At 52.5% G+C, this 15874-nt stretch overlaps 1 protein-coding gene across 2 annotated transcripts in view; it reads left to right on the top strand.

The window, feature by feature from the left end:
• The window catches only part of RBFOX1 (RNA binding fox-1 homolog 1), a 1926172-nt gene that overhangs the window by 236832 nt on the left and 1673466 nt on the right, over positions 1-15874 (top strand). For both annotated transcript variants that reach the window (XM_069486148.1, XM_069486147.1), the window contains exon 3: positions 12154-12213. In XM_069486148.1, coding sequence (XP_069342249.1) covers positions 12154-12213 — 60 coding nt within the window. The remainder of the gene's footprint in view (positions 1-12153; positions 12214-15874) is intronic.

Here is a 15874-nt window from a genome sequence, read left to right as displayed (position 1 = left end):
AAACATGCCCAGCTGCGGGGGTCTCAGCTTTGCCTGGTACCGTCTTCCACGGGGTAAGTGCTGATGGGGCTTGCAGAGCCTCTCGAGGGGACGGGAAGTGGCTCCCTCTCCCCATGGGGTGGATGGACTTGCCCGCCTCATCCCCTAGGTGACTTGGGTGCCGCCCAGATTGGCCTCGGTGCCCACTCCAGGTGGTCCTGCTTCGGCACTGGTCGCTCTCCTTGGGAGGCTCGTAGCCTTCAAACACCTGCCTTATGTGGATTTGGGGCTCCCTGCGCTGGCCACCCTTGGGACCAGGATGTGTTAGGTAGGGACCAAATCTGCAGGTGGTGGGTGTAGGCCAGGAGGGGGCGTCCTAGGGGTCGGGAAGCCGGGGACCAATCAGGGGAAGGGGTTATGGGAAAGTGCAGAACGCCTGGCAGTCACTGGGTTACACCCCACACCTCCCGCAAGCCCCCCCCAGACCAGGGAGGTGAAACGAAGCCACCTGGGAGTCCTCAACGTCTTTCTCCACTGGTGGAGTCTGACCCCTTCCTCTCTCGGGACAGTGCTTTCACCGTGGCTGGCTTCCTTTTTCACTGTCGCATTGTGTGGTTTCTTTCTCTTCTGTAGCAGGCCGTTGGCGTGGGGTTGCCTTGTGTTTGTGATCACTCAGTCGTCAGCTGCACTCGGTACCAGGACTCACTCTTGACACTGGGAACCGAGGACCAGGGATCGTCGGGACGGACCTAACAGGTGGAAACGTCACCTTCCGTGGCCTCCGACACTGCCCTGTCTTTGCTCACGGGGCTGGGAGGTGGGGCCGCCTGCCCTGGGGTTTAACTGGAGGGACTCCAGCCCAGGGCAGGCCTGTCGGCCACACGGCGTTACGGCTGTGTGGTGACGGAGGGGTAACGAGCCCATTCCCCAAATGGCACAGCCGGCTGGTCCTTGTTGCTTCCCGGTCCGTGGGGACGACGAGGACAGGCCGAGAGGGACACGGCTTTGCTTTATCTCAGCTCCTTGGGGAGGGAGTCTGCAGCTGGGATGATTCAAGGGCTGTCAGCTCGCGGGGCTGCGGTGGGTTTTAATGAGCTGGAAAGGGCCGTGTGTCTTCCTAGGTAAATGCAAATACCCACGGTAACAGCCCTTCTAGACTGCGCTGGACGGATCTGACGGAGAAGCAGGCAGGGCCGCCTTGGGCTCCTATTTGCATGTTCCTGACAAAAAAGAAAACAGAAGCTAAAGCATGAGTCTGGCTTAAAATTCTGCCAGTTCAGACTGAGCACTTGTTACGTGCCGGCGACTGTGTTAGGTTCTGTGAGGAACAGAAATACGGCAGGGACAGAGGCCCCACCTCCAGCGAGTTGTTCTCTTTAGGAAGAACAAGCCATTTGCATAATTAAACGCTCTTTCATACGTATTGTGTACCTACTGTGTGCCAGCTGGGGCTGGGCTGGGGGTAGCACCAGGCAGCATCCGTGGACCATGGCTGGGGCACTCAGGTCAGTGGGGGAGGCTGTCATCCACTTTGTAATTATTCAAATTATGTTAGTAACTAATGCAAGCAGCTAATTACAAGCTGTAGGAAGTGCCACGGGGCTGATGTGCACAACGCTGCAAGAGCATGTCACAGGGGTTTTATAGTTAGCGTGGAGCATCAGGGAAGGCTTCCTGGAGGAGGTGATGTTTGGACCTTGACCTGAAGGATGTGTAGGAGTTCAGTTGCACAATGGGCATAGAGAGCTCTCCAAGCCAGTGACAGCCTGTGCAAGGAGGTGAAAGGAAAGACGGGGTAGCTGGAGCTCATGAGGGGCTGAGAGTAGAGGGAGAAGAGGGAGAAGTTGCTGGAGACAGACCACATGAGGCCTCGCTGGCCCAGGTGAGGCATTTGGACGTCTTCTCAGGACAAAGACAAGCCCGTGAGAGGCAGGATATGCTGTGAGCTTTGGGAACAGAACCGAGGATGCTCTGATGGAGATGAGTGAGTGTAGCTGAAAGCAAAACTGGGAAACTCATTTGGGTTTTATGCACAGCGCAGGGATTACATTTAAGCAGCAGTTGTTCTGAACAGAAGGTGGCTTCTAATTGCAGTTGTTCGGTATAGAATCCACATTCAAACTTGCAATTATTTCACTGTTAAAAGAGGTGACAGCTCCCTCTTCTGCAGGCAGACAGTCTCTGGGGAGCCCTAATCCCGGGGACTTGGCTTCTTCTCGGCCCCCTGAGTATCAGGCCCCACTCCCACGAGGCTGTTGGGCAGGAAGGGAGGCTGGGGTAGAGACAGGCGGGTGAGGAATGGGGCCATCTGGGCCGGGGCTGTGGGGCAAGCGGAGTGGGAGGACGCAGCGACACAGCTCAGCTGAATCCGTGCCTCACCTTCCCCACAGGGCGTTGGACCACAGCCAGCGGGAAACAGTGACAGTCACCATGGCATTACCATGTATGGAGGAATTGATGTGCTCCCGCGATTGCCCCCTTAAAGATTAGGAAGCCAAGACTAGAGGGTTTAAACAACCCTCCAAGGTCAAAGCAAGAGCAGAGCCAGGACTTGAACCCAGGCTTTTCTGGATCGAAAGCACATCTTCTTAACCTGTGTACCCTGCTGTGCCTCAGTGGGCCTGGGGACCTCCTGGAAGAGGTGGTTGCTAGTTGAGCCCCAAATACAAAAGAAACAAGCTTGTGACCACAGTCAGATAGACTCTGCCCCTCATCAGCTGTGTGTCCTTGAACGATTTTCTTACCCTCTCTGGGCCTTGTCTGTAAGGTGAGCAAAAATCAGTGATAATATATGTAGTCACGTTTATTGAGGACTTGGGAGCCAGGGTCTATTCTCAGACCTTTACACACCTTAACTCCCTCACAAAAAAGGATCATTGTCTACATTTTGACAGATGAGGGCACTGAGGCACAGAGAGGAACATAACATGCCCAAGGTCACACAGCAAGGGCGAGGTCGAGCCTGCTTTTGCACGCAGGCAGTGGTTCACGGGTTGTCACAGAGATCAAATAACATGGTCTGAATAAAATCTGCAGCATAGAATCCCCTGACATCGTTTAACCCCCCTGGCCTCCACTTCCCTCTCTGTGAAATGAGGATGGTAGCAGCTGAGATTTACTGGACTATTCAGTCTCATTTAAAAGCTTCCTGTGACAAGGGCTGTCATCCCCATTCTCCGGATGGGGAAGCTGTGGCTGGGAGAAATGAGTGCGCTGCTCCAGGTCATGCACCTGCTAGAGCGCACAGCAGGGTCTCAGACGCCGGCTGCCCCAGTCTGGCGCCTGAGCATTAACCTCCCAGGTGTAGGGTTTCTCTGCCGGGGCCGCCTTCCTTCTCAGCGACTTCTCTCCTGGAGTGGCCCGGAGAGCGCAAGGCTGCCCAGGCATTCCTGGTCCCACTGAGTCTGGCCCACGTCCCTCTCATCAGCCCGCCTGGTCCCCCATGCTTGAACTGTCCCCTTCCTGCATGGATGGCCCGTGATTGTCATGCGAGTTACTGACACCCCCTCTCTCAGGAGGCCTGAGCAGATTGGATAAAAGGCCCTTGTCAGACATCCTCATTTGAGTGCTGTCCCTCCTGATTACGTTCGGGGAGCATTTATTTAACACTTCACTTGTTCTGCCGTTGTCCCCGACTTCATCTCGCAAAAGCTCCCCTTCCCCGGCCGCCCTGCTCCGCCCGTCCTCGGGAGAGCTGGAGTGCTGTGTTCGGCATCCTGAGCCAGAGATACGTCGGAGCTTCCTCTCGCATTGCTAACGCCTCCGTTATCACCACGCGGCCGCGTCTCTGCCGAGACTGCTTTGTGTCCTGCCTTCCCTCGTCTCACCGCGTCTGTCTCCGGCGCTCTTGGCCACTTGCAAATGGACATTTTTCACGCTGTACCTTCCCTCGCTAGGGCGCGGGGATCAAGTGTTGTTTCTCTCCCAGACTGGTTTCTGTCATCCGTCTCCAGCTTCTGTTTGCACAAATCTCCCCTTGCAGGGCGGCACAGCCGGGTGGGTTGCTCTGTCCCCAGTGTGGTCACCCCCCGCGGGTGTCGGAGGCTGTCCCTGATCCAGGGAGGGGAGAGGAGGGCGGGGCCCCTGTGCGGCGCCCCTTCGCTCACCTGAGACCGAAGTTCTCGTTGCGCCGCGGGACCTGCAGTTCTGCTACTGCGGGTGCCTGTTTCTCGATTCAGTGAGTCGGTGACTCTATTAGACATTCCTGATACAGACCCTATTAATTTTAATGGCTTTGGAGATGAATGGAGAAGAAAGCTGCTTTTGATTGTACAGATGTATGTAGAAGTCTGTGGTTTTATATATTTATTTTTGTTTGAAAAACTATGGTCAAAGCACAAAAAGAGAGATTAAAGCCTGGGCCTGCTGGGATTCTTTGTGTCTTTTTTTTTTTTTTTTAAATGAGGTATAATTCATGTAACATAAAATGAACCGTTTTGATGTAAACAATTCAGTGGCATTTAATGCATTCACAATGTTGGGCAACCAGCACCTCGATCTATTATAGTTCCAAAGAGTTTTTATCTCCCCCAAATAATGCCCTGTATCCACTGAGCAGTTATTCCCTATTCTACCCCTTCCCCAGTCCTTGGAAATTACTAATGGGCTTTTTATCTCTATAGGTTTGCGTGCCCTGGGCATGGCACCTCAACAGAATCACGCAACGCGTGGTGTTCTGTGACTGGCTTGTTTCACTGAGCACAGTGTTTTCAAGGTTTCTCCTTGTAGCGTGGATCACTAATTCATTCCTTTTTAAGGCTGGGTAATATTTCATTGTGTGGATGGTCCCCATTTATGCATCATCAGCTGGTGGACATTGGGGGCATTTCCACCGCTTGGCTCTGTGGGGATGTTTAAACTTGCAGACATTGACAGGGTCTTGGATCTGTGGCTGCCCTCTGCACGTAGCCGTGTTTCGCTTTGTGAGCATCCTATGTTTTGATTCACTGACCTCTCTTTGGAGAGTACGGTTGGAGGTTTAGGGGCTGCCGTGGCATATGAGAGCTATGGGCTCTCCCCGTGGGGAGCCCGGCACGGCCACATGCAGATGTCCTGCCACCTCCTGGGGTGACCCTGACTCCCCAAAGACACCCCCCTCCAGGACCACCACGGCATTTACTCCGTGCTTAGACCTGGGTGCACAGCCTGGCTGCACACGGTCATCACCTGGGCAGGTTCGAGAATTACAGATACTCAATGTTCATGCTGGAGAGCCTGACTCGTGTGTGGGTAGAGCCCTGGGCGTCTTTTGTTTGTGTATGGTAGTGGGTTGAATGGTGGCTCCTAAATATATGTCCAAGTCCTTACCCCTGGAACCTGTGAGTATGGTCTTATTTAGAAAGAGGGTCTTTACAGACGTAATTAGTTTACGGGTCTCCAGATGAGACTATCTTGCCCTAAGTCCAATGACTTTATAAGAGACAGAAAAGGAGGCGGTGCAGGAACGCACGGAGAAGGCCATGTGGGGACAGACACAGGGCTGGAGCAGCGCAGCCGCAAGCCCTCTGTAGACTGGCGATCGCTTAGGGCCGTGGGAGCTGCGGGGTGGGGATCGAGGGGTCGCTAAAGGGCGTGGGGTTTCTTTCTGGGGTGATGACAGTGTTCTCAGAATGCAGTGATGGCTGCACATGCTGTGAAGATACTACAGACCAGTGAACTGTATACTTTAAACGGCAGAATTGTGTGTTATAGGAATTACATCTCAGTAAAGCTTTATTTCTAAGTCCCTGGGAATTGTGGTGCAGAGCCCCAGTCCCCTTCCTGCTTCTGCCACTCCACCGGCTGCGGGATCACGGGCTGGAGCACGTAGTGGGCGCTCAGTTAACGACCACCCGCCTTTCTAGTTCACATCCCAGGAGGACCGGGCGCCTCCTCCGTAGCGGCATCAGTGTTGACCTTGTCGGACGTGGTCTGTTCCGTGTCTGCTGCGATCAGCTGCCTGAGGCTCCGGGGTCCCAGGGTTCAGACCTGATCTGCCCAAGGATCGGGCGACCTTGGGCAAGTCACTTGACTGCTCTCAGTCTAGTTTTCTCATCCCACACTGAGGACGATAGTTTTCTTTCTAGAAACATGTAATGTCATTACCGCCATCTTCCAGAGCAAAAACTCAGAGAATGGAAGTGAAGTATCTTGTCCAAGGCTGTGTAGTTCTCAGGCGGAACAGAGACGGTTTGGGCTCCAGAGCCTGTGTCCTTAACCACTGCCCTGCACTACCTGTTGAGGCAGGAAAGTAGCTGTTCAGGCCACTTCTCCAGGGTGGGTGTCTCACCTTTGGCAAACTCCACTATGGACTGGATTGAAAGGTTCTGCAAGATCACCTAGTCCTCATTTTATGTTAAGTAATTTTACAGACAGGGACCCTGAGGCCCAGAGAGGTTAAGTAACGTTCCCAGAGTCACACAGCAGTCCAGCCAGACTCATGCCTTGAACCCAATTATACCTTCCCCTCCCCTGCCTTGGCCTGTAGAGGCCCACTCTGCAGGGTCCTGTCAACCTTGTTTGTCCCAAACTCCCAGCTGGGGATCCTGGACCAGGAGGCCAGGGTCTTGCCTGGCACTGCCTTGATTGATGTGAAACCGGGTTTTCCGTAGCTGCGTCTTGATGCCTTAGACAACAGCCTAGCGTTCCAGAGAAGTCTGCATGTTACAAAAAAGGGCAGCAGGTGTTATTTGGGCTAAATTGACCTTGAAATTGATTTCTTTATTTTATGACTTACTGAGAGGAGATTAATACTTTTTTTTCCCGCAGTCTGAAACAATTTACATGGTAATAGAAGGCATAGTCAGTCAAATAAATTGCTGGAAGTGGTAGTGTTCCAAGGGGAAGAAAAAACGGAGCTTACTTGCATTGATTTCTGTGCCCTGGGGAGAAGCAGAGATTTTAACATCTGGGAATAGGGAGCTAAATTTTATCTCTCATTTTAAAAGCAGAGGGCTGAAGAGCTTAATCTGACATTTACACGGAATTTTCTAAGTTGGGGGAAGCGAGGGCAGCCGGAGTTGCTTACTGAAGGTTAACTGGCATTTCCTGGGAAGGGCCCTGGGTGTTTTGACTCAGGGACGGTCATGTGGGGCCCGGATGACATTAAGATGGGCCTTGGGGAGCCTGAGTGTGGGGCGTGGGCAGAGGACCCGGGGTGGTGGCAGGCTGGCTGTCACAGACTCGGACCCGGGCCAGGATGTGGGTGCCGAGGAAACGTCATCGGAGACCCTGCTTCCAGATTTCTGGGGGGCTTTGCCCCATGGTTACCCTCCCCAGGGACAAGGTTTGATTTTAACCATCTCATCAGTGCACACGGGCAGGTAGCATTTGCCATTTGCTGGATGTGCCGGGATGGATTCGGAGAGCGCATCTACCCTGGCAGTAAAATGTAGCGATCGATTAGTGCTGCCTGCTCTGGGAACATGACAGAGGATGGTGGCTTCTGTGCCACCAATGTACAGTTCCTGATAAAAAACCGGGAATATGTCCCCCCGTGCCAGCATTTCTGCATTCAGGCCACACTGACCGGACTCTTGTCCTCCAAAGTGACCCTAAGTCATGCCCCATAGTATAGGAGCTAAATTTTTTTTTCCAGAAAATGTCAAGAAATGAATCCCTACCCAAAAAATCTTGCTAGTGTTGTCATGCGTTTTTCCCTTAAGTTATTTTTTTTAATCAAATAAAAATTTTAAGGTAGAATAGACATTTTCAGTTAATAATACATGCCTAGAATACAAAATTCATGAGCCAGAAGAGTAAAATTGGCTTCTCTTCTACCTAGCCAACTAGTTCCTCTCTCCAAAAGCGGCCTGTTTTGGGGTATCAGTTTCTTGTCTGTCTTCTGAAAATTTCAGTGCAGATGCTAGAAATGCACATGTTCTTAAAGCAGTGAGCGGCAGGGGCGTGACGTGCCTACCACCGTGCGTTTGCTGTTTCCCCCGTCATTGCATACGGAGCAGCCTTATTATCTTAACGGAGGGTGTCTGCATTCGCCATGGCCTGTTTACTTGGTCTCTGAATTATGGAATTTATGTTGTTCCCACTATTTTGTAATTACAAAAACTGCTTCAATGAATATTGACATTTAAATAGCAGAAATTCCGAAACATGGAATCACTAGCCTAAGTATTATCCACTTTTAAAACACTGACCCATATATAAATCCACTATGTATACGAACACGTGTTTCTTGACAGCCTTATGATTTTCATACTTTATTCAGTGTTCATCTTTTTTAGTCTCAGTAAAACATAATATATTGCCTTAATTTACATTTCTTTTATTATGAGTGAAGTCTTAATTATGAGGATCATGCGGGTTTCTTAATGTGTCTAACAGGCCTATGTGTGGCCGTCTCCCTGGAGAAGGGTCTGTAGATCCCTGTTGCTAGTTTTTTTTCCTGTTGACTTCCTTTGGTGTTTTTTTTATTGATTTGGGAAAGCTCTTTATGTATGAAGGAAGTGACCCCTTTGTTCCATAGGTTATAATTTTTTCATGTTGCTTTTTGTCTTCTACTTTGTTTATGGCATTATTTTGCATGCATAAAATTGTATGTAGGCAAACTCTTTAGTCTTTTATTTCAAGGCTTTTTGGTTTGGGGATCATAATTAAAAAGGTCTTCTCTGCTACTCTGAGATTATACAAACCTACATTTGATTTGACTGTGTTATGTCCTGTAGCCGGACCATGTGTTATGTCATTATTATGATTTTTTTTTGCGACTCATAGAACGATGTTTCTGAGGTGTGGCGGAGAGGTGCCTGGCGTGTGAACATCCAAAGGCTGTGACGTGGCCTCATCCTCTTGGCATCCGCACTTCCTAAGGAGGAACGTCACATCCTTGTGGCCAGAACCTTTTAGGACCTTTAGAGCCACCGGCCCCCATCTGTCTTTTACAGCCTTGGTCCGTGCAAGGTCCTCCTGCTCCACCCCTGGGCACCCACCTTCCCCAGACCCCACGCCTGCCTGTCATGCAGGAGGCTTCAGTCAGCCGTGCCTGGGCGTGGAGCCCTGCACCATCTTGGTCCGTGCAGGTGGCTCATCACTGGGAACTCACGTGTCCAGCACCCGGCACCCCCACCCCCTCTGTCCGTTGCTCAGGAGGCTTTAATGGGCCGTGGTCTTGGCCTTCTGTTAACCTAAGGATGGACCCTTTAGAGGTCATTTTTACATGGAGAATCTCATATTCTAATGCCTCCTCCACTGTTCCCTGGGAGCAGACACCAGCCTATGCCAGGCCCCGGGAGGGCGATGCCTGCCAGCCTGACTCTCTGCCTCGGCCGTGGTTTGAACCAGCTCAGTCCTCTGTGCTGGGGATTCATGTCCCAGCTTTTGAAAGCTGCAGACTGAGGCACGAGAGGGCCGCAGTCCCAGGACAGACCCCTAGACCACTGGGGACGGCCGGGGACGAGGAGGAAGGACTCGGAGACGACGGTCAGGCAGCAGCCGGGGAGGCACCGGGCTCAGGGCCCCAGTTTGGGATCTAAGGAGGGTCGACTACTGAATCTTCTGTCTCCTCCTTGAGAAGTTTCATTAGGATGGATCAGCTGAAGTCAGAAGATACGGAAGTTTATAGAGAGGATTTGGGGAAAAGAACGAGGCTTTCTGGAAACTAGTACAGCATCAGGCAGCCGCCGCTTCCCGTCTCTGAGAGGCCGCGTCTTTTAGCGTGGATCCGCTTCCTGCCCTCTGCTCCATCTGACTTGGCATGTGCTTTTGCATGTGTGCATCGCTGTTCTCAACGTGAGGAGGCAGAGAGGGACACGGGTTGGGCACAGAGCCGGCGCTTTGCTCAGGATGACACAGGGACTGGGTTGAGAAGGTGGGGGCCCGTCCAGGTGGGTGCACGCACTATCGCGGGTGCGAAGAGGTCTGAAGGTGGCAGGAGGGGCAGAGAGGCCTTTCGAAGTGAGCAGCCCGAGTCGGTGCCGTCCTCTGTCTCCCAGGACGAAGGTGCCCTGTGCTCACACCACCTGGGTGAGGGGCAAGCAGGGACAGGCAGCTAAGTAGGACGCCAGGCCGCTGGGCCTGGCTCAGGGTTGGGGGTGTGGGGGCCTCTCTAGTGGGAGGGGCTGGGAAGTGAGGAAGGGCAGAGAGATGGAGACAGCTCTGCGGGGGCAGCCGGATGGGAGTTTCCTCTGGCAACACGGTCCCCAAGTGGGGTCATACTCGAGAGTGAGTCCTAAGCGGTCTCTCTCCAGCAGGCTTGGGGACACTGGTTTCCTGGCGCCTCTGTTCCCTTTTCTCCCAATCCCTAACCCTAACCCTAACCCTTCCTCTGGAAGACTCTTCGCTCCGACTCAGCCTGAATTTCACCTTCCCAGGGCTGGTGGTGGCCGCGGAGCCCTGGACACCTGGAGTCCAACAGAACGCAGTGCCGTTTCCACCTGTCTCAGTTCCCATTTCAGATCGGTGCTGTCGGGGCAGGCGTGCGGGTGTTGGGTCACCCGTCACAGTCATGGGGGGAGGTCCCTTCCAAAGAAATGACCGCCCTGTGGACAGGGGCCCCGGGGCATCTACAACTTGAGACTCGAGTCTCATCACTTGGCTGACATCTGCTGGGCTTCACACGCACTTCTTGGCTGGCCCACCTGTTGCATTTGGGCTGAGAACAGCAAACATTGCCGGGCCAAAGGCCACTCTCTCAGAGGAGAATTGGCGTATTGGGCAGCAAAATCACTGCATGGGCGACATCTTCCCCCTTCTCTCTCCTCTCAAGCCACTTCTTTGGGCCGTCCCTGGAGGGGGGTGTGATTTGTGCTTAAGTTCGTTCATTCATTTCAGTACACTGGGGTGTGTGTGTGTGTGTGTGTGTGTGGCACAGGGACTGTTCTCTGTGTAGGGAAAGGAGAGGTACAGACACAAGTTTGGTTTTCTGGTCACTAGATTTTTCCATGACCTATGTCTGCTGGAAAACGGCAAAGAGGGAAACAACAAGAAATGCCTTCTCGGCATGAGTTCAGAACTGTTTGCAGGAACAGTTCGGGTACCTGTGGGTGGGTGACTGTCACGGCTGGTCCCAGAGGAGTGGGGAGCGTCTCCCCTTCTGTTTCTCTCTTTCGATCTCTCTGTCTGTCTGTCTCTCCCTCCCGACCCCAGGCATGAACACAAGACGCTCTGTCTGCCCAGGAGGCTTAAGGGGTGACTCCAGGCCAAAGCCCCCGCCGACTCTTGGCTAATTAACATGTGGAGCTTTAGGCACTACTGGCACTTGGCCTTTGCCCAGAGTTGATGGTGACCAGCTTTCACATGGCCCTGTGCATCGTGCCTTGCGGGGACGCAGATACAGGCACCGGGGAAGGATACAAGGTGGCGGCTCACATCCCGTGTCTGCAGCGGGAGGGCGCGGTTCAGGCCGTGGCTCTGCCTGAGCCCCGCCGAGTTACCCCAGACCAGCCCTGGCCTCCCTGTTGCTTCTCCACCTGCAACGTGGGGCCGGCGTGAGACCTGTTCCCTGATCTCCGTGTGGGAACAAAGGAAGGAAATGCACAAAGAGCGTCGAGCACACAGGGGCTCCCGCAACTCGGGCTGTCACTGGGGTGGAGAGTTAGGGACATCGGTGTCTCCGGGCTGGGATGGGGACCAGCGCTGCCACGCAGAAGCGTCAGGAGAATCAGGGACACGATTTAAAATCTGCTGGTAGCCACGTTAAAAATTAAAAAGGAACAGATGAAATTAATTGTAATGATAAATTTTATTTGAGTTAGTCTTAATATATTTACATTTTTAAACAGCAATATATTTTATTTTTATATATTATTAAATATTGTCATTCTAACATGTAATCGATATGAAAATATTAATGAGATATTAATATGAATGAGCTATTTTATATTCCTTCCCGGTGTCTTCAGAACCCAGTGTGTATTTTGTGTTAATACTCGTAGCACATTTTTTTCAGCACAGCCTGGACATGCGGCTCGGTAGCCACGCGGGGCCAGGGGCCACCGTCCTAGGCAGTGAGGGTCCCGACTCCTGCAGGGGGTGGGCAGAGACAACAGGGTTGGGGGGACTGTGGCTAAACGTGGGGAGACATTCTGAGATCTTGCTAAACCGGGTGACCCCAAATTAGAATTTCTTCCACAACCTGGATTCCCCAACCTTTTATTTATTTATTTATTTATTTATTTATTTTTTACCCCCTGATAACTGCACAGTATGATACAACCTTTTTTTGTTGTTTGTTTTTGCCAGGACTACACGTCTGAAGGCTCAGCCCTCCTCCCCGGTGCCAGGAGCGGTCCGCAAGACGCAGTAAGTGGAAGCATTTCGCTGAACAGATTAGGTTTTGAAACTCCTTCTACATCCTTTCCAGCCCCCTTGGTCCGCGTCATGGTTTCTACCTGGAACCCATCTTGCTGAAGAAGTAACTGGGTTTGCGGGGAATACATTTTCCTGAGCACGTGCGCGGTTTCTGTTAGGAAACGCCGGGGGTTGGCGGAAAGGGAGGGGGTGTTCTCGGCCTCTGGCTCCCGTACGAAAGCTGAGTGCTGCCCTCTGGAAGTACCAGGTCCACTGGGGAAGGGGTCTGGGACGCGGTGCTTGGCGGAAGGGCCACAGGCTGGTCCCCTTGACCTTCTGGCATGAGGGTCCCAGGTTGCAGGGAAGATGGGAAGGACGTTTAATGGCATTTGGTTGTTGTCGTGGTGAAGACAGGGTGCTTACTGGGCGCTCTGGGCGTGTGCATCACAGTCCTGGACCTGGAGTCATCGGGGCACGAGACTGTGGGTGACGCTGGTGGAGTCCTGTGTGTCTCTCCTCTGCCAGCCATCCAGATACAGTGTCCAGGAAGCCCCCGGCCCCGATGCTTCCAAAATCACACGTTCCCAGCCTCTCGACAGTGCAGTCATCGTGCCGCGTAGTGTGATCTGTTTCCGAGTTGTGGGTGACCCTGAGATGACCTCAGTGGCACACAGACTGTCGTTTCGTATCTGTCATTATGTATTTAGTTTTATGATGATCTCTTGATAGCAATCGGTGCTGGTTTTCCATTTGTCGTGGTGGTCTGAAATTCCCTTTGAAAATATTTGAGTAAAATAACGTGAGTTGATGCAAAGCGAAAAAATGGTACGGAAACGATGGGATGGAAATAATTAGCTACGGCAAGACGTCGGCATAGGGCTAAGCGGGTGGCTGAGAGTAGGGTACTTTACCTGTGGGCGTTGGCATGGCCCTGGGCCCTGTCTGCGTGCTCCCTGTTTGGCACATGCCCCTCAATTTGCCCCCCAGTCTATGCAGACACTTGGTGCCAACTAGAGTCTCTAAGGACCCACTGCTTGGACCCTGTCTGTTCCCCCCAAATGACTCCCGAGGCTGGGCTTTTATAAGAAAATTCATTGGTGGATCACCTGGAAGAAGTGTCTACCTGTGATGCTGGGAAGAGGAGGGAGAAGAGGAAGGGGACGATGAGAAATGACAGCCACGCGCCTGGCTTGCTCGTCCCACTTCCCAGTTGACCGGGTGGTCCGTCTGTTCCCACAGCGTCCTCCCGGTGACCCCGTAAGGTAAGTGCCGTTTCCGTCCTCGTGTTGAGGGTGAGGAAACCAACCCGCGAGTGAGGTGCCACGCCACAGCCACACAGCCCACCCTGTCTGTGGACACCCCGGGGTCTTGTGGCTTCACGGCAAGCCTGTGAAATAGTCTCTCCGATTTGTAGACGGGAAAGTGATTGGGTGGAGCACAGGGAAGTGGTGTATCCGCTGTGTCTTGCACGTGGCCGTCACCCTGGAACTCTGTGGCTTACAACAGCAAGTATGTATCATCTCACAGGCTCTGTGGGTCAGGAACGTGGCAGCGGCTTGCACGGGGTGCTGGCGAGCTGGGGCTTCCGGAGGCTCGACTGGGGCGGAGGGTCCTCTTCTCAGGTGGTTCACTTGACAGGTATCGTCAGGAGGGTCAGCCAGGTGGACCTGTGTGCAGAGCTGGTTGAGTGTCCTCAGGACATGACAGATGGCGTCCCCCAGGGTGAGAAATCTGAGAGAGAGAGAGAGAGAGAGAGAGATTGAGAGCAATGCAGAAGCCACATGCCTTTTATGACCTAGCCTCAGGTTTATGACCCAATCCTCATGGCACTGTGGGAGGTGCCATCAGGGCCTGGATACCCAGAGGGGGGCGTGGAGAGCCGTCTTGGAGGTTGGCTCCCACACACTTTCTAATCTTTACATAGTCGTGACTGTAGCTCCACACAGGATTCTTATAACCTCGCACCACGTCTACGAAAAGAACACGTGAAGATACTAAACCCATTTTGCAGATGGGGATAGGAGACACGGAGCGGTGACTTACCAGAGAGTCCTGAAGTTGGGGGGTGCTGAAGCTTTTAAAGGGAAAGTAGTTGAAAATGCTAATTGCCTACAGCAGGATCAAAGGTAGCTGAGATGTCTCCGTTTTCCCAGCACTTAGAAGAGTGTCCCTGGGTTGTCAGCTGTGTTGGGTTGGGGTAGGTGTCCCCAGTCCCCGGCCCCACCTCATCGTGGCTACGGTGTTTACTGGAAGCAGAGATGCTATTCCATGGGTTTTCCCTCTGGAGGCTGCGGAGTTTTCTGGGTTTGCTGAGATTCAAGCTGTGACGATCGCATGGCCCTGACACACCCCAGTCCCCCTTCCCCAGGCACTGAATGTCACAGGGCCACTGGTCGGGGGTTCTGGCCGGATTCTCACGGGTCAGCCTCCCGCCTCACCTTGGGACACGTCGTAGGTGGAAGCAGTCATTGTCGTGACCTCTGTGGGTGGCAGCGTGGGTTGGCCTGACCATGTTCGGAGGGCAGTTTGCCGTCCATGTTTCCACGTGTAAAATGTGTTTGTTCTTTGATTTATTAATCACCCATCTGGGAATTTGCACCTTGGAGATGATGATACATGTGTGAGCAGATGTGTTTGTGTATCTGTTGAGGGGGCGATTGTATCATAATAGCAAACATAATTTTAAAAAGATGCACCCTCGGTATCCATCAATAAGGGATTGTTTAAGTAAGTCGTGTATATCCATAAAGCCCAATTCCAAGCTGCTGCTAGGATTTCGCGGTGAGGATTTATGTTTATTGACTTGGAAAGATGCTCATGACATATCGTTGAGTGAGAAATACAGCCTGTATTATATGATTCCAATTACGTGCAGCTATATTCGTAGATCGCCCTTTCTCTGAATGCCGAGAGAGACGGCAGGAAGGCAGATGGGAAGTTCAACTCAGTTGTGGTTTTCACATTTTTCTTTGGACTCGTCTAGTTTTACATTTCTTTTCCTTTACAGTGAGCAGTTATTTTCCTTGATAGCAGTAGTAATAATAATAATGATGATAATATTGATAATGACTATTTATAAAATTAAGCAGTGGGTTTTGGACTAGTAAGAAGGTTTTCCAGGACAGCCGATGGCATATTAAAGTTTGGTTCTTGGTTGCCATGGAAATACTGACATCCCTTTGGAGGAGGGAAAATGAGGCTTGCAAGACGGAGCGTGGCCTCTGGTCACACTTTGGGTCCGTGGCTGCCCCGGTACGCAGAGTGCTTCGAGCCTGGCGTCTGACCGCCCTTCCTGCTCACGGCCCCGTGGTACCGGCCAACTCTGCTGTGTCTGACCTGCAGTTTCCATTTCGGTACCATCTTCCAGAAAGGGCATTTCCTGGATGCAGCAGGTGCGTGTCACCAGCATTCAGGATAAGGAAGGAATAATAATGACAGCTGGCAGCACTGGAACTCAGGAAGTCCCTGGTATTGTGCTCAGCGGTTCACACACGTCGTCTCGTTCGCTGTCCAGGGCAGTCTGGGGAGGGCATGTCCCCACTCGCTTGTTCACAAGTGAGGAAACTGAGGCTTAGAGCAGAGGGGCTTTCTCAGAGTCTCATAGCTACCGGGGGATGCGTCCGGAAGTCCAAGTCAGATCGGGCTGTCTCCTGCGCTGCCAGGGGCTGAGGGG

Source organism: Eulemur rufifrons, chromosome 14, assembly GCF_041146395.1.
Source record: "Eulemur rufifrons isolate Redbay chromosome 14, OSU_ERuf_1, whole genome shotgun sequence".
Classification (NCBI taxonomy): domain Eukaryota; kingdom Metazoa; phylum Chordata; class Mammalia; order Primates; family Lemuridae; genus Eulemur; species Eulemur rufifrons.
This window is presented reverse-complemented; position numbering and strand designations above follow the sequence as displayed.